Source organism: Biomphalaria glabrata, chromosome 2 (genome assembly GCF_947242115.1).
Source record: "Biomphalaria glabrata chromosome 2, xgBioGlab47.1, whole genome shotgun sequence".
Lineage (NCBI taxonomy): Eukaryota > Metazoa > Mollusca > Gastropoda > Planorbidae > Biomphalaria > Biomphalaria glabrata.
The window spans coordinates 7,098,051-7,122,332 of record NC_074712.1 but is presented as its reverse complement, the minus strand read 5'-3'; the positions used below and the strand labels follow the sequence as shown (position 1 = coordinate 7,122,332).

Genomic DNA, 24,282 nt, shown 5'->3' with positions numbered 1-24,282 from the left:
CAGTTAAACAATCAATTTATAGTGTTAATAAATCTGATAGAATTTAAAACGAATTTAAATTTTAATAAGCAGTCATTTTTTGTTTTTTTTATTAGTTTTGATTCTTTAATTTAGCTATTATTTAAAAAATTGGTCCTTAATGTCATGGGAGACAAGCCTTTGAACTTAATTAGTTAGATAGAAGTGAAAGAATAAATAGAAATTGTTAAATTGAAAGTTAGATTCAATGATTACAAATATGCAGGCTATACTATATACTCTTTGTATACTGAAATAGAATATACAGACATTCTTTAATAGGTTTTTTAATATTTGTTTTTTAATTTACATGTAGTCTGTTCAAGTCTTTGAACTTTAGGACTGTAGGGGTAGAATTTTAAAAAGCTTGGTTGCCATAATAATAACTTTTAACATTAGTGAAGGTTGCAAAAGTCTAGATTTTAGACCACACTTATATTAAAAGTACCTGTAAGGGCAACTGGTTATTTAGCAATGTTTGCAAAGGCTGCTTATCACTAGAAGAAATGCTTTCCTACAGTAACATGTATCATTAGTTCTAAATCTTTCAGGGATATATACTTATTTAACCTGAAAAAAAAAAAAAACAAAAAAAAAAAACATTTTATTTGTGTTGTGTAAATTGTGGATGAAGTTTTTAAAATGTTTGTTGAATTATTTCTTTCTGCTGTTTTTTTATTGTGACTAGAATTGATAAAAACATTTTAAATCAACTGAAAATAGATTCAATTCTAAGTTACCTATCCAACTGCACACACTGTTGCCATAAGTATGAAATTGTGGAACGTTTCTATTACAACCTCTCAAAGTAACCCACCCCAGACAGTCCCTTTTAACTTAACAATCAGTATAACTAAGTCCTTAGACATTACCCTAACTATAATTCTTTATGTCAGTTTGACAAGAACACCCTGCTTTTTGTCTACTAGTCAGCAGACTACGGAGCTACGTTACTACTGCTAAGTAGCAAAAGGTGTGCTAGAAGAGACAGAAATGTTTGAAAAGAAGTTGATATCTGAATTCAACATAAATATATTCTAAAGAAGTATTTTATATGTATTATTCATTGGGGCATTTCTCCTCATCCTGCAGATTGTACAAGTCAGCCAATGAGTTTGACATTGTCCAAGGAATCTTTAGTGACCAGCTGGGTACCAAGGATCAAACTAGGAAAGCCATTGAGGCTGAGGCTAGGGGAGACTTCAAAACTGCTAACTTGATTTATTCTCAGGTACAGGAAATAGTCCAGTCTTTGGCTTCTGTGCTGAATACACAATTGTGTGCAAAATATCTGACTTCACAATGCACATGACTTCACAATGCACATGACTTCACAATGCACATGACTTCACAATACACATGACTTCACAATGCAATGCACATGACTTCACAATGCACATGACTTCACAATGCACATGACTTCACAATGAACATGACTTCACAGTGCACATGACTTCACAGTGCACATGACTTCACAGTGCACATGTAAAACTGTGTCACTACCTAAGTAAAATATTTGAAAATGATAACATCTTCTAAAAATTATCTTACAACCTTCATTTTTATTGCATTTAAAAAATATTTTAATAAATTTTTGTTTTGCACCATTCTAGAAGCATAAACCATAGTGAAAGATTAAGGACTAGTTTTTTTTTTCTTTATGAAATGGATTAGTTTGGAGCTCCTAAGAATTCCCAAAGAAAGCTTGAAATTAAATTTTAAGGAAGCCCTTCAGTTCACTACAGCTCCAAATTAAATTTTAAGGAAGCCCTTCAGTTCACTACAGCTCCAAATTAAATTTTAAGGAAGCCCTTCAGTTCACTACAGCTCCAGGGGATACCTGACATTCTTTAAGAAATGTAAAGACCATTGATCAATGTGTTGTCCACATGACACCTTGTGTAACATGGTCATAGAATTAGTGGCTGCCCTACAGTCTAGATCTTAAAAGGTATAAAGATACAAATGAGAAATTACATTCTATCAATATTGTTTTATCTTATCTTATAAAATACAGACGTTACTTCAAAAAAAAAAATAAAAAAGATAATTAAGTTCTACCCGTGTTCCTGCATCATTCTAGTCATGCATGTTAACCAAGGACTTAAATTCTGCCAAGTCACTGGTTTTCCTGGTTAGCTCAGGCAACCCATTCCAGCACTAGGGAAGAAGGAGCATTTATACAATTTGTCCTAGCATATGGAGCTAGGAATGTGCTTTTATCTTTGTGTCTTTCTGAGTATTTTATTAAATTTTGTTTTTGTATTTGAAGATTATGGTTCAGTGTTTTATAAATAATTGCTACTTTACTTTTGAGTCTTCTATGTTTCTATGTTTGTAATGAGATCTTACTTGAAAGGAAGAAAGTGTCATTTATGGGTAATTTATTTGTTTGAATCTTGATGTTTTAGATTATAGCTCAACAAGATTGGAAGGATGGTGATCCACTGGAGGCAGAGGTTGACTTCTGGGATATCAGTAGGATGGAGGTACAATTTTATTTGTCATGCTCTAGTACTTTTCTTGTGGAATTTTCCAGTTTTTACCTAAAAATAACATTTCATCACCACAAATCAGCCTGAAATGATACAACACATATATCAATAGCTCATTACAGTACATCATATGTTGCTTCTCAAATTTGTGGTATGAAGGGCCAAAAAGCATAAATCACTTGGCAACCTATTCATAGGGTTTTAAGGTTTGAGTTCGAAACATGAATTGAGCTGAGCTGTTTTACTGAGCGCCTAAAGGCAGCACAGTATCCTGCTCCTTAATCCCCCCCTCCCCCCACTGGCACAAAAAAAAAACAACAATTAAAAACAAAATTAAAAACTACAATTAAAAACAAAATTCAATTCAAATGACCTATTTATAAATTTAAAAAACAAATATTTTTGTTTTGTGGGGCCATAAATTCATCTTATGTGTTGTTTTTTTTAGAGTTTATGTAACACTGTGTTCAGCATGCTAGTCAAAATGTCGTTTATATATTTTTTCATACCAATTAACTCTTTATTTTCTCTAGTGCCTTGATCATCTGTCACAGTGGAAAGACCTTGAGACAATATCTGTCAAAGGCGTGGACAGCTCAGATCAGCCAAACTTAGATCGTGTCTGGGATGATGGTTTCTATCAGGTAACCCAAAAGAAATTTATTAGTAGTATCTCATCTCACTTCTGCCTGTGGTGCAGTCTGGGACATAGACCATCAACCAGCTTTCTTCAGGTGTCTTGGCTCTGTATGAGTCTATCTAACTGTTGTTTATTAGTCACTTAACTGGCAGATTAATTTTTGTTATATTCCAGCCATTTGGCTCAAATTTTTCCTTTGATATATGTCAAGACAGAGCAGAAGTGAATATAATCTAAACATTTTAATTGCTTTAAAAACTTTTGATTATTTATACTTGATGAAGACACTTTATTGTTTCAATACAAGACAACTTAAAGATTAATACTTGCTAGAATTTCCCATACTTCAATTTCAGAATCAATAAACACAAAAATCTTAATACTTTATGTTGACTTTCTTCTTCAGACCTTATTTCCCTTTAAAACATTAGCACTATAAACATTCAAGCCACAACTCACATCTAATATAACAATCAAAATTTATTAATTTACTGTGTTACATTTGGTCCTGAAGAATTTCGACAAAACTATGTTGTTTAATTTTAGATACATTACAATATTATTTTCTTATCAAATTAATTTTAATTTTGGCACATTTTTACTTGAGATAATCTCATTTTACGTTTTCTAGGTTTTAAAACAAACAATGGGAATAAACTATTGTGTAGATATAACTAATGTTGTTTCTTCTGTTATATGGGTGTGATATCTGTATTGATAGGAGCAGTACTTGCCTTATGTTATACGCAGCAAATTGAAGCTCTTGTTGTCTGGGGATGCAAACCAGCAGTCTTTATTGACTTTTGTGGACAACTGCATGACAGACTTACAGAAAAAACAACATTTAGAGGTTAGTAAAGTTGTAGTGTTGAACAAAATTGATAGTGGTGATTTAAAGAAAAGCTTAGAGTTGTACACTTCTTTCACAAGAAACAACACAAAAAATATCCTTAGCCTGGCTCCTAAATACCTGGTCATGCTTTGTTGAACTCTGTTGTCATTACCATACATTGACAGAAGTTTAATAACTGGAGATAATTTTGGTATGTGTAAATAAACCCAAATGCTTTCTTTGATTTTTTAAATAATTTTGGTCAGCATGGGTATTCCATGATAACTTTTTATTTATTATAAAACATTGTAACAACTGATTTAAAGTCATGTGGGAATGGAGTTAGTACATTATGTTTGTCAGAGTGATTTATCATACATATTATGCGTTCTGGTATGTGATGCTGGTCAGTGATACTTGTCTGTAGTTTCCTGGATCAGATTTTTCTCCTTTTTTTAAATAGGGGAGTGATGGTACTCTACCCTGATTTTGTGATTCTTGAAAAAGTATTTTGAACATTGGAGCTAGCTTGTTGCTTAATTCTTTGAGCAATCTAGCTGGAATACCATCAGGTCAAAATACTTAATTTTTTTTTTTTGTTAGCTAATTGTTTTAGGATCCCCTTTTCTTGCTATATCTCCTATTTTCAACTTGGTTTAAATTAAGAAATATGTCTTTGTGTCCTGTTGCTGAGAATGCTGATGCAAAATATTTATTTAGGATGTTTGCATTCATTTCATTATCATCATGTGTTAAGACTGGGGTGCGTAGTTTGAGTGGTAAATCACTAAGCTTCCTAACCAAGTGATCACGAGTTCAAATCCTGGTGAAGACTGATGAACTGTTAATTTTAATTTTGGGATCTTTAGGGCATCTTTGAGTTAAAAAATATTCAATTAAGTAAAGAAGGTTGGTAACTGTGCTTGCCACATTACACCCTCATTAACCATGGGCCACAGAAACAGATAATGTATACCTCATCTGCCCTATAGATTACAAAATATGAAAAGGTACTTTACTTTTTTTGTTACGTGTTAAGAAAATTTTTTTTTTAAACCTGTGTGTTGTAAAAGTTTTTTTTTCTGACATTTTTTATTTTCATAGAATCGTTATTGTAGTGAGTTAGCATTGATGTCACTCTGGCAGCAGAGCTATGACAGGTCCCGACACTACTGCAATATGGCCTTCAGGGGATTTTTACAGGTACTAGAACTAGATCTAGAACACTTTTAAATTCGTAATTATGCTATTTATTTTATTTTAGTTTGCATGCGACACTCATTTCAGTTTGAATTTATTTTCTCCACTGACAGGATTGGTGCAATACAGCAACTCTGATGGTCTCTAGCTGCAGGAAAAACTTGCAACAGTTACAGAGTTTAGTGGAACTGAAAGAATTTCTGGACTCTGTGGGTCCTGACCGTAAGTAGAAAGACAAAGCTATTTGGTCTCTAGCTGCAGGAAAAACTTGCAACAGTTACAGAGTTTAGTGGAACTGAAAGAATTTCTGGACTCTGTGGGTCCTGACCGTAAGTAGAAAGACAAAGCTATTTGGTCTCTAGCTGCAGGAAAAACTTGCAACAGTTACAGAGTTTAGTGGAACTGAAAGAATTTCTGGACTCTGTGGGTCCTGACCGTAAGTAGAAAGACAAAGCTATTTGGTCTCTAGCTGCAGGAAAAACTTGCAACAGTTACAGAGTTTAGTGGAACTGAAAGAATTTCTGGACTCTGTGGGTCCTGACCGTAAGTAGAAAGACAAAGCTATTTGGTCTCTAGCTGCAGGAAAAACTTGCAACAGTTACAGAGTTTAGTGGAACTGAAAGAATTTCTGGACTCTGTGGGTCCTGACCGTAAGTAGAAAGACAAAGCTATTTGGTCTCTAGCTGCAGGAAAAACTTGCAACAGTTACAGAGTTTAGTGGAACTGAAAGAATTTCTGGACTCTGTGGGTCCTGACCGTAAGTAGAAAGACAAAGCTATTTGGTCTCTAGCTGCAGGAAAAACTTGCAACAGTTACAGAGTTTAGTGGAACTGAAAGAATTTCTGGACTCTGTGGGTCCTGACCGTAAGTAGAAAGACAAAGCTATTTGGTCTCTAGCTGCAGGAAAAACTTGCAACAGTTACAGAGTTTAGTGGAACTGAAAGAATTTCTGGACTCTGTGGGTCCTGACCGTAAGTAGAAAGACAAAGCTATTTGGTCTCTAGCTGCAGGAAAAACTTGCAACAGTTACAGAGTTTAGTGGAACTGAAAGAATTTCTGGACTCTGTGGGTCCTGACCGTAAGTAGAAAGACAAAGCTATTTGGTCTCTAGCTGCAGGAAAAACTTGCAACAGTTACAGAGTTTAGTGGAACTGAAAGAATTTCTGGACTCTGTGGGTCCTGACCGTAAGTAGAAAGACAAAGCTATTTGGTCTCTAGCTGCAGGAAAAACTTGCAACAGTTACAGAGTTTAGTGGAACTGAAAGAATTTCTGGACTCTGTGGGTCCTGACCGTAAGTAGAAAGACAAAGCTATTTGGTCTCTAGCTGCAGGAAAAACTTGCAACAGTTACAGAGTTTAGTGGAACTGAAAGAATTTCTGGACTCTGTGGGTCCTGACCGTAAGTAGAAAGACAAAGCTATTTGGTCTCTAGCTGCAGGAAAAACTTGCAACAGTTACAGAGTTTAGTGGAACTGAAAGAATTTCTGGACTCTGTGGGTCCTGACCGTAAGTAGAAAGACAAAGCTATTTGGTCTCTAGCTGCAGGAAAAACTTGCAACAGTTACAGAGTTTAGTGGAACTGAAAGAATTTCTGGACTCTGTGGGTCCTGACCGTAAGTAGAAAGACAAAGCTATTTGGTCTCTAGCTGCAGGAAAAACTTGCAACAGTTACAGAGTTTAGTGGAACTGAAAGAATTTCTGGACTCTGTGGGTCCTGACCGTAAGTAGAAAGACAAAGCTATTTGGTCTCTAGCTGCAGGAAAAACTTGCAACAGTTACAGAGTTTAGTGGAACTGAAAGAATTTCTGGACTCTGTGGGTCCTGACCGTAAGTAGAAAGACAAAGCTATTTGGTCTCTAGCTGCAGGAAAAACTTGCAACAGTTACAGAGTTTAGTGGAACTGAAAGAATTTCTGGACTCTGTGGGTCCTGACCGTAAGTAGAAAGACAAAGCTATTTGGTCTCTAGCTGCAGGAAAAACTTGCAACAGTTACAGAGTTTAGTGGAACTGAAAGAATTTCTGGACTCTGTGGGTCCTGACCGTAAGTAGAAAGACAAAGCTATTTGGTCTCTAGCTGCAGGAAAAACTTGCAACAGTTACAGAGTTTAGTGGAACTGAAAGAATTTCTGGACTCTGTGGGTCCTGACCGTAAGTAGAAAGACAAAGCTATTTGGTCTCTAGCTGCAGGAAAAACTTGCAACAGTTACAGAGTTTAGTGGAACTGAAAGAATTTCTGGACTCTGTGGGTCCTGACCGTAAGTAGAAAGACAAAGCTATTTGGTCTCTAGCTGCAGGAAAAACTTGCAACAGTTACAGAGTTTAGTGGAACTGAAAGAATTTCTGGACTCTGTGGGTCCTGACCGTAAGTAGAAAGACAAAGCTATTTGGTCTCTAGCTGCAGGAAAAACTTGCAACAGTTACAGAGTTTAGTGGAACTGAAAGAATTTCTGGACTCTGTGGGTCCTGACCGTAAGTAGAAAGACAAAGCTATTTGGTCTCTAGCTGCAGGAAAAACTTGCAACAGTTACAGAGTTTAGTGGAACTGAAAGAATTTCTGGACTCTGTGGGTCCTGACCGTAAGTAGAAAGACAAAGCTATTTGGTCTCTAGCTGCAGGAAAAACTTGCAACAGTTACAGAGTTTAGTGGAACTGAAAGAATTTCTGGACTCTGTGGGTCCTGACCGTAAGTAGAAAGACAAAGCTATTTGGTCTCTAGCTGCAGGAAAAACTTGCAACAGTTACAGAGTTTAGTGGAACTGAAAGAATTTCTGGACTCTGTGGGTCCTGACCGTAAGTAGAAAGACAAAGCTATTTGGTCTCTAGCTGCAGGAAAAACTTGCAACAGTTACAGAGTTTAGTGGAACTGAAAGAATTTCTGGACTCTGTGGGTCCTGACCGTAAGTAGAAAGACAAAGCTATTTGGTCTCTAGCTGCAGGAAAAACTTGCAACAGTTACAGAGTTTAGTGGAACTGAAAGAATTTCTGGACTCTGTGGGTCCTGACCGTAAGTAGAAAGACAAAGCTATTTGGTCTCTAGCTGCAGGAAAAACTTGCAACAGTTACAGAGTTTAGTGGAACTGAAAGAATTTCTGGACTCTGTGGGTCCTGACCGTAAGTAGAAAGACAAAGCTATTTGGTCTCTAGCTGCAGGAAAAACTTGCAACAGTTACAGAGTTTAGTGGAACTGAAAGAATTTCTGGACTCTGTGGGTCCTGACCGTAAGTAGAAAGACAAAGCTATTTGGTCTCTAGCTGCAGGAAAAACTTGCAACAGTTACAGAGTTTAGTGGAACTGAAAGAATTTCTGGACTCTGTGGGTCCTGACCGTAAGTAGAAAGACAAAGCTATTTGGTCTCTAGCTGCAGGAAAAACTTGCAACAGTTACAGAGTTTAGTGGAACTGAAAGAATTTCTGGACTCTGTGGGTCCTGACCGTAAGTAGAAAGACAAAGCTATTTGGTCTCTAGCTGCAGGAAAAACTTGCAACAGTTACAGAGTTTAGTGGAACTGAAAGAATTTCTGGACTCTGTGGGTCCTGACCGTAAGTAGAAAAACAAAGTTATGTGGAACTTAAAAAGTTGTTCTGGATTCCTTGGTAGTTCTGTTCACAAGAAATGAGGCATTCATGTCAAAGTTAACATCTTGACAGTTTTACATTTGTCTCTCTGTTTGCTGTTGCTTTAGATAGATAACTGGCACTTTCAGAATCATGATACTATATCCATATTTCATCATTTTCAGTTGTAAAAGTAAGTTCCCCTTTCAGACCTTGTGGTCTATAGGGCAGATGATGTAAAGGTCATCAGTTTCTATGGTCTACGGTTAACAAGGCCAGCACAATAACCAACCGCCTTTACTTTTCCCCTATTAATGTCAGGTACCCATTAGAGCTGGGTGGATTCAGGGGCACCCAAACATCCCGATATTAAAAATCTAAGTCTTCACCAGGATTCGAACCAAGGAACACAGGTTCGGAAGCCAAATGCTTTACCACTCAGCCACAACGCCTCCATTTTTTCAGTTGTAGCTGAACATTTTGGCGTCCAGTCATGGTTAGGTCTATTAATGGCATGTTGTAAAGGTTGTACCTTTATATCTGGCTATACTTTTTAGAATAATTTCTTTATCAGCTGGTTTAGGTCAACATAGACAGTCACAGCTGTATGTTTAATGCATGCTTTATCTTTTTTTTTAAATTTTAATCAAGATATTTTTCTATATTCCATGAAAGGTTTGCAATCGTAGACATGTTTTACTGAATAGTTTGGGTGTTTTATTAAAAGACAACATAACAATGTTAAAACTATTTAGTCTGTGCAATGTTCTTTATTTCACTGAACAGATAAAGTGTTGCCTTCAGCAAGCACTCTGTTAATCAATGCCTGGAAGGGAAGACTACCACACAAACTCCTTGACCCAGTGCCTGTGTGGGATGATGTTACCCATAATAGGTATACTGGCAACTTTCTTTCATCTTGTAAGGTCTAACTTCCTCCCCCGCAAAGAACAATCTACAATTTTCCAACTAAGAACAGGACACTCACCACTATTAAATTACCACAAGAACAAAATAAACTCCACACAACTCCCCCTTTGCAGACACTGCAGCCACCCCTTTGAAACCGTAAACCATATCTCTTTGAATGCCCCTCCCTAATCCACCTTAGGCAGACCCTACAGCCCAACATAACCAACAGCCTGTACGGCAGTGCTGAACAACTGAAGAAAACAGCACACTTTTTTTCCTTGGCACAGTCTGCAAAAGAGTTCACAGCTCAGCAGCAATAAAGCTGGCTAGAAGAAGAAGAAGTAAGGTCTAGAGCTGTGAATTTATAGGCAATAAGTCAAAGATATACAGTTTTAAGAAATTAGTCAAAATCTTTGCATGTTGAAAAATGCAGTATAATTTTTAGTACCAATTACTAGTAAGTTGAAATATTATTAACCATTAGCCACTTTAGATTTTTAGTCTTATACAAGGGGGAGAAAGGAGAGGCTATTAAGAAAAATGTTTCCCTTTTATTTCAGAGTTGCTTACATCAATCTTATTTTGGATCAGTTATCTGGAGATAGTAGTGATCCTGACACGAATATAAATCATACTATAACTGAGTTGCACAAGGCCAAGGCTTCCCTGCGTTTGGCTATGGCAGACTGCTGTCAGACCCAAAACAATTATACCCTCTCTCTACGCCTGCTGAGAGACACACAGACTGTGAGTAGTCATCTGATCACTTTAATATTTTTTTCTCTAGTTTAATTTGTAAACATTCGTATTTTATGTAAGCCAGTAGCAATAGCTCCTATTGTATGTTAAATGGTCGCAATAGTTCTTTTTATATTTTAGTTGGTAGCAATAGTTCTTAAAATATGTTAGCTGGTAGCAATAGTTCTTATTATATGTTAGCCGGTAGCAATAGTTCTTATTTGTTAGCTGGAAGCAATAATTCTTATTATATGTTAGCTGGTAGCAATAGTTCTTATTATATGTTAGATGGTAGCAATAGTTCTTATATGTTAGCTGGTAGCAATAGTTCCTATTATATGTTAGCTGGTAGTAATAGTTCTTATTATATGTTAGCTGGAAGCAATAGTTCTTATTATATGTTAGCTGGTAGTAATAGTTCCTATTATATGTTAGCTGGTAGCAATAGTTCTTATTATATGTTAGCTGGAAGCAATAGTTCTTATTATATGTTAGCTGGTAGCAATAGTTCCTATTATATGTTAGCTGGTAGCAATAAAGTTACTGGTGGCACTTAACTAGATTCATTTTATTTTTCTCTCATAATGCCTGTAAAAAAAGTTCATTTGTTAATTTTTATTTTCATGGTTTGATCACTGACTCATTTCAAAGTTTTAAAAATCATTTATTGAGAAAATAAAAACATATTAAAATTTGTTAGCTCATCACAGCTGGCAGAAGATAGTGATTACATATTCCATTGTCCCCCAGGTTTGTAAAAATTCAGATCAAGAACTGTTTCTCAAATGGTCTCATTTGTACACAGCGGCTCACCAATCCAGTGCCAAGAGCAAAGGTCATCCATGGACAGATGATATTTTTTCCAAGATTGCAACAACACTGGAACTTTTAAGTGAGCAGACAATTACTCTGCATGTTATTTTTCCTGTTTCTTTAATGCACTCAAAAGCTAATTTATTTTAGGGGTTTCTTTTTTATAGATTTGTTTCTGTACTTGTGTTATGACATTACTTACTGCAAGACATGACAAGTAGCTAAGAATGTTTACTGTTAATTTTCATTAAAATGTTGACTTGTTTTAGTATTTTAACCCGACTTAAAATTAACAACGAATCGTTAACAATAAAGACCCCAAATAAATATAACCATGACTACTAGATACTTAGTATAATTTTGCTAAATTCTTGATTCAATCTTTCTTTAATTATGATCAATCTGGGCATCTTTCACAGAAAAGCTTGAAGAATATGCAATACTTCTAGAGAGATCAGACTTGAGGTTAGAACACCAAATCCTAACTGGCGAGGGTTATGGCTTGCTAGCTCAGGGAGTTTTAGAATTCAACAATTCGCCAGATTTACAGCAAGGCACTCTAAAAAAATGTTATTCACTTGCCACCCCTGAGGGCATGGAAGTTTCTAAAGACAAAGTAAGTTGTACAACTTGATTTGTAAAACTTTATCTTTCGTGTTTTTAGGATATCCAAAAATTCACTGAACTCCTAATGGATTAAATTATTTGAGAAAGTATGACTGTTGGTCATTGGCTGATAACATGATACCATGGTCAGCCATTGGACATAGAAACAAGTATTATTTCACATCATCTGTCCATGGACTGTATGTTTTCTAATAGGAGATTTTAGATTGTCTCAAGATTTTAGATATCCCAGAATTCTCTTAACTCTTATGGTTTAAAACATTAGAGAAACTAGCGACTGTTGGTCATTGGCTGATAGCACTATACCATGGTCAGCCATTGGACATAGAAACAAGTATTATTTCACATCATCTGCCCATGGACTGGATGTTTTTCAATAGGAGATTTTAAAATGTCTCAAGATGTAAGTATATCCCAGAACTCACTGAATTCCTAATGGTTTAAATTATTAGAGAAAGTAATAATTGTAGATTATTGGATGATGACATGATACCTTGGTCAGCCATCTGTCATAGAAATAAGTATTATTTCACATCTTCTGCCCATGGACCACTTGTTATTAAAATGAAATCTACTTAAATGTTTTGTGTTGAACCATAGACCTATATATGTTTTACTTTTTATTTATTGGAATATTTGTAAGTAACTCAAATTGTTATTATACCAATAGTCAAACTATACATTTTCATGTTCTATCAACACCATTCAGATGTTTTGTCAGCTGGTTGATAAGGGATACAACTATTTGAAAGCAGCAGTTTGTCAGGATATGGATGAACAGCTTAATGAGAAAAAAAGACAAGCCATAACTATGGAAGAAGCCAACCTGAGACTTGCTAAATTTTGTGATAAATATTTAATACTTGGGAATGAAATGAGTAAAGTGTATTTATAAATTCATTCATTTCAATTTTGTTCATTTTATTTGAAATTTGATTTCTAGTGTTAACTCTTTCATTGCAAATTATTCTGATTGAACAAACATAAACTTTCAAGGGGGTAGAGTTACTAAAACTAACACAACTTTTTTATTTTATTGAAAAATCTAACATATTTGATTTTATTTTAAAGGAAAATGAATGGGCATTTCATCGATTCGAATTTCATAAAAAGTTCACAAATGTAGTAAGAAATTGTATTATTTACATTTTTTGAGTCAGTCCCAGGAAATAAACTAAAAAAGGGGAACCACTAATGCAATGTTATCTTGTTTATAAAAATGTGTTTGTCCTGCATCCAATTTACTACCAAAATAAAGAACAATCACTCTTCTTGTAAAGAATTGTCTGGCATTTAATTATTTTACACTTGTGTTTTTCTTTTATGTTGATCATGTCAGAATTCTTTAGTCAAACAGAACTAAAATAAAGGCCTCTAAGTCTATTTGGCATTATTAGATTACAATAAAACATCATCCTTGCTAGTAACATATTCTATTGTTCTGCCTTTACTCAAAGAATCAGTGACATCTTCTTCACTTATCTTTCAAATAAAAATTTGTTTTTGTATTCTATTTTTTTAAATTATGTTTTACACAAGTGCCAATACCATGTTTCATTTTAGTACCAAATATCAGTATAGCCTTAAAATTGTATAACATTTTATAGTTTGTAAATGTCTCTTTTTTGTTAAAATTAAATTAATGTATTTTATCTAGAGAGATTTCCAAAGGAGTGTGACCGAACACTTTTCCCTGAGACTATAGTGCTGTGTTTGCTTAATGCTATGAAAGGTGGTAGTGAAGAAGCCAGGGAACGATTCCCTCGACTGCTTCAGCTGTCTGAACTGTTTCCTGATGTTTGGGATGTGTTTATAAAAAAGGTGAAGTACAATAAATGAATTATTATTGCATATGATGGTTTTGGTGGCAGATGATTGATTGGCTGAATGATTGGCTGGCTGACTGGTACTTTTTTGTTGTCAGTTAAATATAACGTTTTGATTAGCATCATTATGGTAAATTTTATTGCAGTGAAACAATTTGAAAGATTTTGCTTTACAGGCTGATTTTCCATTAAATAACAAAAATTGAAAATGAAACATATTAGTATCTGAATTACATTTCTGAGCTTAAGAAAGAATTGTTACATTGTAAAAAATGAGTGTTCGTTCTGTACATTATATGCCAACTTATTGGATGTGAAGCGCTATAAGAGTGATATATAAAAGCCTTCATATAGAGTTATAATAGGCTATAATACAATTTTTACAGGCATAGCATACTAGCATATGTAATAGGCATAACACATTATTACATAGATGTAGTAAAGTAAAGTTCCCTTCCAGACCTTGCAATCTATAGGGCAGATGATGGCCAACGGTTAATGAGCAGTGTGTCATGTAGCCAGCACAATGACCAACTGCCTTTACTTTCCCCAGCTAAAGTCAGGTATCCATTAGAGTTGGGTGGACTCGGGCGCCCTAAAAATCCCGAAATTTAAAATCCCAGTCTTCACCAAGATTTGAACCCAGGACCCCAGGTTCAGAAGCTAAGCTTTTAACCACTCGGCCACGGTGCCCAACACATATATGTAGACATTTACGTAAATATCTTAATGAAACAGTAATAATTATGTCTACTTTTAAAGAAGAAAAAAGAACAAAAACTAATCATTGTATTGTTTCTCCTGTAACCAAGTTTGTCTTCTGTAAGATGATTGCACTGAGAGGTTGCAGCTCTTTCTATCAATTTATTGCCACTGTCATTGTTTTGTTTATCTATTTGTATTTCTCTACCTCTTTTGTCTTAACTAGGCTGCAGAAGTCCCATCTTGGATGTTTTTGATGTGGACAAGTCAGATGACTGCTTTGATGGACAAAGATGAGTCTGTGGTTGTTTCCCCTCTATTAGAACGAATTGCACAGGATTATCCACAGGTACTTGTAAAATTTTCATGAGAAAAATTATTTTTAAAAAGCCATTATTATCTCCTATATTTAAAAAAAAATGTCATTAAGGGGTTACTGGAGTGCGAAATTTATTATTTTTATATTTGCTTTAATTTAATAACTTTTTTTATATTATATCATATGACAACTCAATAAAAAAAAATATATATTGAATGTTGTCTAATGTTTCCGGGTTGCCATGGTAATGGTGGCCATCTTGAAAATAAACAAAAATTAGTTCATATAGGAAAATTCTAAAATTTTTCAAAATTGATAAATTTCAAAGCTAAAAATACTTACACCTTAAAGTATAAAGATGGCTGGAAGGAGCTAGCTAGATTTTATACATTTTCCCTTAGTATTGTGCATTTTATAATTTTTTAAAAAAGGGTGATTTTTTTATTTTTACCTGTAAAGTGCATCCACATTTTTTTTTCAAAAAGATCATATATAAAAAACTTCTTCAGATAAAGTCATTAAAACTAGCTGATTCTCTGTATTATTTATCTCTGAATATGTGTACCAAATTTGACACATTTATCTCTATTAGTTCTAGAGATTTTAGAAATATGTTACGGGGGGGTCACAAAAAAAATGCATTCACTCAAAAACAGTGAATTTGTATTCAGAAAAATATGGAAAAGAGTGTTCACCATGCATCATTAAAATGCTTTTTTTCAATAAAAAATACTATTTTTTAGAACATTTTTAGTGCCAGTTTATAAAATACATGTCCAGCTATTTAATTAAACCAAAATTGAAAAATCGATTTTTTTACCCAAAATTGACTCCAGTAACCCCTTACAAAGTAGATTAATTATTATGACATTATTTCAAATTTATCAATTAGACATAACCTGTAATATTCTTTCTAGGCTTTAATTTATCCGCTACACATGAGCTCTGAAGGTTTTGACTTCACCCCAAAAAGTGAGTCTAAAATAGAGAAATATCAATTGAATAAAAGGAAGGAAACTCTTGACAGGTATGTAACCCTTATTATCTGTTTCAGTAAATTTCTAACTTCCTTAGTGTTAAAGAGCATGCATCAGGTTTGCCTGAATCAATGGGAGAACCAAAGACTTAGCAGAGTTTTAAGTCTCCCATTAACTTGCTCAACTCAATAAATACATGGTCACATGTAGGAGATATTTATCTTCTCATTTGAAGGAAAGTCTTCAATTTACAGGATTTTATTTGACTTGCATTTTGTTGACTTTATCTTAATGCTATTTCTGACTGGAAATTACTTCTTGTTAGTAAACGTTTCAAAATGTTACATGTATTAGTAGCACAGAATAGCAGTGTCAGGTCTTAAGTTTTACTTATAATATTGAATATTATTATGTATTAATGTGTCTAGGTATTAAAATTAATATTATTTCAATGTGTGAGTGTTATAATTAAAATTGATAAGTTATTATTAATTTTGTCCCAAGTTCAGCCCAACAGTCACACCATACACACCGAGTTGTGCATAAACTAAGTATGATGATTTACATAAAATGATGAATCTAATCTAGTGATATATTTACAATGACAATGCGATCTGATCAATGATAAATATAATATAAGTAAATATAATATGATGTAGAAATTCAATACTTGTAATATGATTATAATAAATAAAACAAACATATTCACCTTAAATTATAAGGTTCAGTAATATTGCCTTCAGCAATATTTCATGACAACAACTTCATGACAAGTCCATATATCTTCTATCCAAGATACTGTTCATCCACAATAAACAAGCAAAAGTTCATAGTAACACCAAAGCACACAACTTCGAACTGTATCACCAGGTCTGGATACAGCAACCCGCAGTCTGGAATCTGGAACCTCAGACTTGTAAAAACAAACTTGAAACGTCAGACACTGAGACAGACTAACTGAGATGGAAACCTCAGTCCTGTAGCCTAAAGCTGAGATCTCAATACTGAGACCGGGACTGAGACTGAAACTGAGACCCTATAGAAAGATAAAGAATAGATTCTTCTAATCTTCTAATCTAATTTAAAAAATACAAATACGATCGAATCCAAGTACAAACAACTATATAATGTGAAAATAAAACTCACCCTAAACAGGGGTCAAAATAATTCTTCAAGAAATATATCCAAGGAACAATGATAAGGCTATCCACTATCAGATCCAAGGAGAAATTCAAAAGCTCACAAAATACAACTTGGCTCTACAGCACAAGATGGAGAGAATGAAACAGACGATTAACTATGAAAGCCTTACTACGTAATCATTTTATGTCATAAGAAATTATGACGAAGTAGCAAGGGAAGATCATCTACTAACACTACACAAGAAAACAAGAAAATAGCGCAAATGACGTCATCGCATATTGATTAATCCGCGCTATTAAACATAGATCATTTTTACTATACAACTAATTCAATAGTTGCGACAAGCAGTTTGTAAGCACTTCATACACATGTAATCTCTTGTTTAAAACTAGATGTATATTAAAAGTCTTTTAGATAGAGTAATTCAAGAAAGCAACTAATCAGTATTAAACAATTAAAGTTGCAAACCTTTTTAAAGAAGAAAACAAATACAGTTAGAAGAGTACAATTTATATCCCCTCATTTTATTATCATTGATTTATTCATCATATTGTGGCGTACATTTTTTTTTCTGATACATATATTTATCTTATACCACAATGGTCATCGTGTAACTCTGTGACTTTTCAGACTAAATGGCAAAATCCACAATGTGTTGGTGTATAAATTTATTAGTGCTCTGGAACAGTTTGGTCAGCCAGATATCATTTTTAAGGTAAGTGAAGTAAGCATCTAGTTTGATCATTTTTAAGGTAAGTGAAGTAAGCATCTAGTTTGATCATTTTTAAGGTAAGTGAAGTAAGCATCTAGTATGATCATTTTTAAGGAAAGTGAAGTAAGCATCTAGTTTGATCATTTTTAAGGTAAGTGAAGTAGGCTAAGCATCTAGTTTGATCATTTTGACATGCACTTGAGTTTATTGTACTGTGAGTTCTAAATTAGAATTGGTAGGAGGACTTTTAAGAAACTAACTAGAGATACATATTTTATCACACCTTGTGCTCTATTATGACCCTTGACGCAAGGGAAGGGTTTTACCCTGAGGCCAGGAATGAGAGATTAGCGCTTCACCAAACCCTATGTCTGAAGGTCTCCCATCAACTAGATGATCACTGAATCATTTTTATTTTTAAGTGGCAAAATTCCTTGAGCCACACCACTTCCCCTACCTGGGGAGGCCAGAAGCAGAGCCCAAAGAGATTTTTCTGTATTCCTACAATAGCGTAGATGTCTGTCATGCATCCCCCTCCCTTTTCTATACATGCACAATGTCACGGGTGAATGTGTGTATGTATGTATAATCTATTTTTACAAAGGAGCGAATCACCGGAAGTGAGATAGTTATCAAAAGTAGAGAGTGGATTGTGTGATATGCCGAGAAGTTGATTAAAAGTTAATGTGTATTAATCTAGTTGTTTAGTTATTTTATTCGATAATTACAGCGGAACCTCGGGACACCTAGACGCATCGAGAAGGTAGTTGTCAGAGAATTATAAATAGATATATAATAGGAAAGCTGTAACACACAATTACAATTATTTAAATAACCCTTCAGCATATATTGTTCCCAGGACTGGTGTTCAGATATGAAGAGACTGTTAGGTAATGATAAATCTTCTAAAGATCAAGTCAGGAGGAAGTGTCAAGAGATCTATGACCAATTGCTTAATGTAAAAGGTGACACCACAGCTTCCTCCACCCAGATCAACTACAGTGCCACCGCTGCCTCTGTTGGTATGGGAGAGTTTAGAAAAGGTTTCTCTGATGTAAGTTTGTCAAAATTATTAGTTTTATTAAGCTATTTACATTTTTTTATTTTAAAAGCTTTTATGTAGTGCTACTTTCATTCTTATAGCGTGCTCAGGGCATTTTCGTCCAATCTCATTTGTGGGGGAAGGGTTATCTAGGAGATGGTTTACTGAGCGCCTTTAGGCTAAGACTTTGATCAGACAGACAATAAATAATACATTTTTTCTGTTCACAGTTCATATAATATTAAACAAAGAGAACAACACTAAAAAAATCTCTACATTTTTACTCAGACAGACTTGCACCATTTGACCACACAAATCTACTAAATCTGGGTATTTTTGCTTTGAAATTCCTACATATGTAATGTATAATGCACCTATTAATGTTTAATTCAAAGAACTAGATTGCTATTTCTGATTTTAAACATTTTTCTTTATTCTCAGTTAATTCTAAGCAAATTAACTCTTTCTCTCCTAATCGACGATGTCGTTGTTGATTTGACCCCATTAAATTAAATTAATTTTTTAATTTATAAACTTTAATTTGTGTTGTATAAAAAGAGCATGCATTCCCCTATAATTTGATACCAAGTGTAACATTTTCTAATAACAAACAAAAAGTTATTTAAGTTTAATTAAAACAGGATAGTGAAATACAAATGAATATTACTATCGGAATGTGGAAAATAATTATGGAGAGAAAGAGTTAAATATTAGTTCCATCCCTATTGGGGGAGAATTGTGTCAACAATTATATCATTCTTTGATTGGCAGAATTTCAAGGCAGAGTTTGAAAAGGTCTTTGGTAAAGATGGATGCAAATTGATTTCAATGAATGCAAAGGTTTGTCTCTCTAGTTGTGAAATGTTTAAAAAAACAACTTGTGAGTCATTTATTGTAATGAAAAACTCAGACATAGCAAAGATTCAAATGTGTCTTGGCTTATGTTTTGTACAAAGCTTTTATCTGTCTGTCTGTCAATTACATTTCAACATGTTTTTACTCATATTTCCCATTTTCAGATAAAGTTGAAATTATGCATATTTATTCATGCAATGCGCAAAACAATGTAAAAATTGACCAATTAGTTAATCATTTAGTACTAATCAAGTATTAATCTAGTACTAATCAATTAACTTTGTTTTGTATAGCAGAAAGGAAGCTAAAACCTGTAATTTTCAAATAAATGGCAGTAATTAGTGGTTCTTTCCCTTAGATATGCTTTCTTTTTGAAAAAGTATTTTTATTTTCTATTGCTTGTTATATGCATGACACAAAGACCCAGGAGACAAAGACATTAGCCAAATATTATATTATAATAATCAATGAAATTTAAAGTTTGTGTAAAAACTGTACAATATTTTTTCTGCAACTGCCTTTTAATATTGTCATTGTGAGTATGCTTTAAAAGATGAAGTACATGTAATTCATTTTGTTTCATTGACCAATTGCAAACTTACTTTAAATTTTTTTTTTGTGAACTACACTTGATAGTTGTATTTTAATTGTATAAAGTTTATTTGTAAATTTCCTCTAATAATCAATATATTCTATTATCAGGACTTTCAGGGAGCAGAAGCATGCCTGAGAAATTTGATTGATGGGAAAAGGGGGCTGTTTAATCCTCCTACCAAACTAAAGGCTTACTCCCCTTGGCTGGCAGAGTTCAATCCTAATAAATTTGGCAAAGATTTAGAAATTCCTGGTAAGCCTGATGCTATCTTTATTTGAAGAAAAATGTGAAATTCCCATACCAACTGAATGCTGCCATGAAAGGAATGCCCTTAAATAACACTGTCACCCTGGTCTCACTGACAAGAGACACGACCGAAGGAACCACTGCCATTTTCCTATTCTATAGCAGACTAACCATGCAGGATGCACCATTTATGAAATGGACCCTTGAGGAATGGCGCCTGGAGTGTTGATAAGGGTGTGGAAGCTCTTTTATTATTCCGTACATTGCCTAGGGGGTACTCTCACAACCCTTAGGCACTCTCACAAGAGGCAGGGTAATATGCCCTGGGGTTCAGGTAAACAGTAGGGAGTATGGTGAGATGATATTAAGAGATAGAGAAAGAGAGAGGAGGTGGATTCACGACAAATGATTCAGTGTGTAGATTTTTGGTCAGAGTGGACATTATATTATAATATTTTTTGGGGTTTGATTATTTTTCGTTGATGGATTATTTTGATAATAGACTTTGTATTTGATGTACATATGATTGAGTAATTGAGTTGAAATCAAATTTTGATTACAAGTAAAAGCTGTTTGTTTCTTTAAGAGAATGAGTGTGCAGTGAGAGTAAGGTATCCCATTGTAGATAGATCTTCCTGTCAGAAATAGACTGGACTAGGGCTGGGCTTGGAATAACTTGCCAGTGATCTAGCCCCTAGACAATATACCTTTACAACCACCCAAAGGAGCATAGAGGTGGTTTGTGGCATGGTGTGTTGAAAACTTGATCCTTTTGAATATTTATTGCTAGTCAAGCAAAGTGTCTTAAAACTCCTTTCTCTTACAATTGTTTTAAGGTCAGTACACAGGACAGCAGAAGCCTACTCCAGAGTATCATGTAAAGATAGCAGGTTTTGATGAGAGGGTAAGACTTCTTTAGTAGTTGAACTGGAGCCATACCTTTGAGTGGTTCTTAAATGCCAAGCATCCAATGAATCTTCCCATCAAATGAAACTCGTGCCTTCGATTTTTTAAGTTTAAAAAAAAATGTTTTTTGTAATATTAAATAATTTTGGCAAAAGGAACAAAAAAATATATTGCTAGTTATATTCCTTGTCATTTCACATAATTTAATGAAATCATTATCTTTATTTAAACTTCAGAAACCAAAATTTATAATTTATTAAATGTTTAAGCCTTAATGTTATAAGAAAGATATTGCAAAGAAAAGCTACCATGCCTTCTAAGAAAATTGTGTCTTTAATCATTCTAGAATTCTGTCTCCACATAAAATGTATTGATAGTTTTTATAAAATGTTTTTGCTGATTGTTTTATCTATGCAGGTTCTAGTGATGTCATCACTAAGGAAGCCCAAAAGGATATTGATACGAGGCAATGATGAGCAGGACTATCCATACCTGGTGAAGAGTGGAGAGGACCTCAGGCTCGACCAGCGCATCGAGATGCTGTTCTTCATGATGAACAAGGTGATGAACTCTGACTGGGCCTGTAAACAGAGGAAGCTGCAGCTGAAGACTTACCAGGTCGTCTCCATGACACCAAGGTAGGTAACTTCAGTGAAACAAGATTAAGCGTTTATGGAAGTTATCTAAAATAACAATATATCCCATTGTTATATCAACCAAGGGGGATAATGACAACTGATCTCACAGATACTTTCAAGGCCCTTAACATTCCTAGGAAGATTCATATTGCCTATCAGAGGGGGGTACTGCTGCAGACCTGCCACATCATCAGAAAATTTCTAAGTGGACACTGATAAAGGGACTATGATGAATTTTTTTTCTCATTAACAAAATTCGGCCCTGGCAGTGCCAGAGAATGAATACTCATTTGTTTCTAACACCATAATAATAATAATCTTAATTACCAGTAAGGATTTGTCTAATAATAATAATAATCTTTAATACAATTAAGGATTAGTCTCACCATTGTGAAATAGCCATACATTATACAAGCAAACAAATAATAAGATAGCACACAAAATACGTCTTCGTACTATTGTTTCATTCGGACATTCCATGTGAAGTTTACAACAGAAAGTTGGATGAACACAAGAACATGTCATTGTTTACATCATCCATAATGATATAGTACGAAATGGTCAAAATGGAATTAATACTAAAGCTATAGCAAAAAAAAATATATTCAAGGGTAATCTATAAAAATAACAACAATGTGTGTGTGGGTTTAGACTAGATGCAGTGCACTGGATGTAAGGCAATATACAAAATATGTATCAATAAATTATTGATTATTCCATAAAAATGCTTATATTTCATGCTTAAAGCATGCTTTGTGCACTATGGTCCAATCTCTTTTCTAGGCCAATTGGTGAAGGGGTATTCGAGAGAAGGTTTCCCTGCTCCCTTTAAGCACTTATCAAACACATTTCAGCTCAAGTTGATTTTGAACTGAAGCCCTCTTGTTAGCTAATCTTTTGATGTCTCTCAACTACACTTTGATCTTCATTTGACCAGTCTTCTGAAAATAAGTCTTTCAGACAATTTTATCTCCATTTGACAAGTTCTCCTGAAACAAAAGTCCTCCTGACAATTTTATCTTATGTTGGTCATAAAAGAGAATCTGTGGTTAACTTTTTGACATCAGGCTATACTTCACACCCAGGTTTCTTTTTCTTTTATTTCAATTGAATTGAACTTTACAAATTGTTTCTGAGTTCTGGGTTAAATATTATGTTGAGTCTTGTATTTTATTTTAGAGTTGGTCTCATTGAGTGGATGAGAGACACTTGCCCACTGAAGAACTTTTTATATAATGCTCTCACAGAAGATGAGAGAAAATTTCTGGATAGTGAGTAAGTAAAGTTTGTTGTTTAGTTTAAAATCTTTGTCAAACCTTTTTTCTTTGTATATTCTTGTTATGACTTAAGTGAAAAATGTTTAAGGAAAATCCACTGCTTTGTGTTTCAGGAGGGGTCCAAGCAAGGTATACAACCAATGGATATGTAAGCTGGTCAACAAAGCCCAATATGGTCATTGGCAGAAGATATTCGATGAAGTCTACATCAAGTATAACTATACAGAGACCATTAAACAGTTTAGACTTTTAGAAGGGACAGTACCATGGGATTTGTCAAGGTAAGTTATCGGTGCTCAGCATTATGAAGCTCTTAAATCCTATTAAACTAATACTTATTTATGTTCTTGTAAATGTTATAAATATTGCAAATTCTCCCAAAATTTATATTCTCCAGACCATTATAGAAAAATTGCAAACTTTATTTGCATATTCACAGAGGATCATACTTTGATTAATATATACATTTATATACAATTTTAAAAAGAACCATTTGCAATATCTCATAAGGGAAATCTATAATATCATTTATCTATAAGGATAGAAATATAAAATCCATACTTTACAGTTATAAGACTGTTTTTTTTTTAAATTTGTTCATATTTATTTTATCTTATATACTTACCTTGCTATTTATTTCCAAAATAAATCTGAGTCTGATTTTGTTTTAATAATTTTGTTGTTGTTTTGCTTTCTTTTCTTTTAAATCTAATTTTGATTAATTTGAGAATGGAAGAATATTCTATTCATGTACATAAAGTTAGTTCTGTTTCAATTTTTTTACTTATTTTTTTTTTTGAGCTGCAATATGTTTTTTAATTTGAAAATGCACTATTGTTATTATTAATCTTTCCAGCAAAAAATATATTTTTAAAAATTTCAATATGTATATTTACTAGACGAGCTCTCCACTCAATGAGTTCATCCCCTGAGGCCTTTCATGTTCTCAAGTCAGCCATGATCAAATCTCATGCTGTTATCTGCATATGCCAGTATCTTCTTGGCATTGGGGACCGGCACTTGTCTAATTTCATGGTTGACCTCAAGACTGGACAGCTGATTGGGATCGATTTTGGTCATGCATTTGGCAGTGCTACTGAGGTAATGAAATGTTGCTTGGTATAGAGGTAGCCTTGGGAGGGGGAATCAGACTTAAGAGTAATGAATAGGTGGGAGAAAAAGACATACACAGCACTGAACATTTTCAATGTTTTA

At 34.1% G+C, this 24,282-nt stretch overlaps 1 protein-coding gene across 1 annotated transcript in view; it reads left to right on the top strand.

The window, feature by feature from the left end:
* LOC106074827 (DNA-dependent protein kinase catalytic subunit-like) overlaps positions 1-24,282 on the top strand; it is a 91,571-nt gene that overhangs the window by 62,858 nt on the left and 4,431 nt on the right. The window contains exons 69-106 of the mRNA XM_056018603.1: positions 1,111-1,249; positions 2,430-2,507; positions 3,047-3,157; positions 3,875-4,003; positions 5,090-5,188; positions 5,299-5,411; positions 5,548-5,625; positions 5,762-5,839; positions 5,976-6,053; positions 6,190-6,267; positions 6,511-6,588; positions 6,725-6,802; positions 6,939-7,016; positions 7,153-7,230; positions 7,367-7,444; positions 7,581-7,658; positions 7,795-7,872; positions 8,009-8,086; positions 8,223-8,300; positions 8,437-8,510; positions 8,623-8,724; positions 9,526-9,634; positions 10,212-10,398; positions 11,140-11,281; positions 11,622-11,818; positions 12,539-12,707; positions 13,487-13,650; positions 14,584-14,706; positions 15,594-15,703; positions 17,427-17,511; positions 18,368-18,562; positions 19,322-19,390; positions 20,108-20,252; positions 21,083-21,150; positions 21,570-21,790; positions 22,970-23,065; positions 23,181-23,348; positions 23,967-24,168. Of these exons, the coding sequence (XP_055874578.1) occupies positions 1,111-1,249; positions 2,430-2,507; positions 3,047-3,157; positions 3,875-4,003; positions 5,090-5,188; positions 5,299-5,411; positions 5,548-5,625; positions 5,762-5,839; positions 5,976-6,053; positions 6,190-6,267; positions 6,511-6,588; positions 6,725-6,802; positions 6,939-7,016; positions 7,153-7,230; positions 7,367-7,444; positions 7,581-7,658; positions 7,795-7,872; positions 8,009-8,086; positions 8,223-8,300; positions 8,437-8,510; positions 8,623-8,724; positions 9,526-9,634; positions 10,212-10,398; positions 11,140-11,281; positions 11,622-11,818; positions 12,539-12,707; positions 13,487-13,650; positions 14,584-14,706; positions 15,594-15,703; positions 17,427-17,511; positions 18,368-18,562; positions 19,322-19,390; positions 20,108-20,252; positions 21,083-21,150; positions 21,570-21,790; positions 22,970-23,065; positions 23,181-23,348; positions 23,967-24,168 (4,309 nt within the window). The remainder of the gene's footprint in view (positions 1-1,110; positions 1,250-2,429; positions 2,508-3,046; positions 3,158-3,874; positions 4,004-5,089; positions 5,189-5,298; positions 5,412-5,547; positions 5,626-5,761; positions 5,840-5,975; positions 6,054-6,189; positions 6,268-6,510; positions 6,589-6,724; positions 6,803-6,938; positions 7,017-7,152; positions 7,231-7,366; positions 7,445-7,580; positions 7,659-7,794; positions 7,873-8,008; positions 8,087-8,222; positions 8,301-8,436; positions 8,511-8,622; positions 8,725-9,525; positions 9,635-10,211; positions 10,399-11,139; positions 11,282-11,621; positions 11,819-12,538; positions 12,708-13,486; positions 13,651-14,583; positions 14,707-15,593; positions 15,704-17,426; positions 17,512-18,367; positions 18,563-19,321; positions 19,391-20,107; positions 20,253-21,082; positions 21,151-21,569; positions 21,791-22,969; positions 23,066-23,180; positions 23,349-23,966; positions 24,169-24,282) is intronic.